Source organism: Polistes canadensis, unplaced genomic scaffold, assembly GCF_001313835.1.
Source record: "Polistes canadensis isolate GaletaPanama2010 unplaced genomic scaffold, ASM131383v1 scaffold_378, whole genome shotgun sequence".
In the NCBI taxonomy this organism is placed as follows: Eukaryota; Metazoa; Arthropoda; class Insecta; order Hymenoptera; family Vespidae; genus Polistes; species Polistes canadensis.
In genome coordinates this window covers 53,549-54,893 of record NW_014569925.1, presented here as the reverse complement: position 1 = coordinate 54,893, position 1,345 = coordinate 53,549, and the positions used below count along the sequence as shown (strand labels likewise).

The window sequence follows — 1,345 nt, the reverse complement described above, 5'->3', positions numbered from 1 at the left end:
AATATAATAATATAAGTGACTTCGAAAGAGCATTAGAAGTAACCGTCTTAAATGGTCGTTTCTTTGTTTTACAGGTATAATTTAATTGTTAATAATTGTAAWTAGTAGTTTTAGTTAAAAATATAAATCTTTGTTTTACAGAGCAACACGTTATTCGAGTTATTTCCATACTATCCAACCTGATAGATAGATATAAACGTTACATACATATCATACATAATAATAATTATTAGTAACTAGCAATAGCTCAAAGTACATAGTAATACTGCTTTGCACCTTGCTAGAGCAGCTAACATATACCAGTAGCATCTGGAACCTAGCACCTAGAAACTTGCATCTAACAGTAGCACATAGCACGTAGCACCTACAATCTAGCAGTAGCACCTTGCATTTCCCAGAAGAACTTGTATCATGTAGGTATAAAATATGCTACATAGCAGTAGCACTTTGCCAAAACACAGAAATCATTTCAGTGGAATCTTGCTCCTAACTGTAGCAGCAGGAATCTTTCAGTTAAATCTTGTACTAAGCAGTAGCACTGGTAACCTAGTGGTTGTACTAAGCCCATTGCAGTAGTACCTAAAACCTTCTATCTATAAGTAGCACCTTGCAGTAGCACCTTGCCATAATACCTAGTACGTAGCAGGTAAGCCTTGCTATTTTAGCAGTAATACCTGGTAGCTAGCAAAAACACATAACACGTAGCACATAGCACATAGCACCTAGCAATAACTCTATGAACCTAGAAGTAGCATAAAGATTATAGCAGAAGCTGACAGATGAAACAAGCACCAAGCAGATAAACCTCGCATTAAGCAATAGCACCAAGCATAAATCTGGTGTAGATAGTACCTAGAAGTAGCATCTACAACAAAGCAGTAGTATCTTGCAGATTGCAATACTATTTGGCAGATAGCTGTATCACAATGCACATTTAAAAGGAGCTAGCATATTTTAGAAACTTTTTGTACCTAATAGTGGCACATTAAAACATGCATTAAAACCAATAGCAAAAACGTAGCAGTAGCTCCTATCAAATAGCTGTAGCAGTAACACCTAGCATTTTTAATCTAGAATATAGCAGTAGAACCTTGCAGTAGGACTTAGAACAAAATAGTATAAACTTGCAGTAGCATGTAGCCACTAGCAGTAACACCTAGTATCTAGCAATCAAAAAGCAAAAGCAATAAGCTTAAAGCAGTAACACTATAAACTTAGCTGTATAATCTAGAACCTAGCAGTGAACACAGCAACTGGCCATAGCTTATAGCACATACTATAACTACTTTGCACCTTGCTAAAGAAGCAAGAAGTTAACAGTAAAATCTAGAACCTAGTACCTAGA

The 1,345-nt window shown here is 35.9% G+C and overlaps 1 protein-coding gene across 1 annotated transcript in view; it reads left to right on the top strand.

Annotated features, from left to right (window-relative positions):
- Positions 1-426: 426 nt before the first annotated feature.
- LOC106792102 (uncharacterized protein YBL113C-like) overlaps positions 427-1,345 on the top strand; it is a 5,190-nt gene continuing 4,271 nt past the window's right edge. The window contains exon 1 of the mRNA XM_014758252.1: positions 427-541. Within this exon, the coding sequence (XP_014613738.1) occupies positions 427-541 (115 nt within the window). The remainder of the gene's footprint in view (positions 542-1,345) is intronic.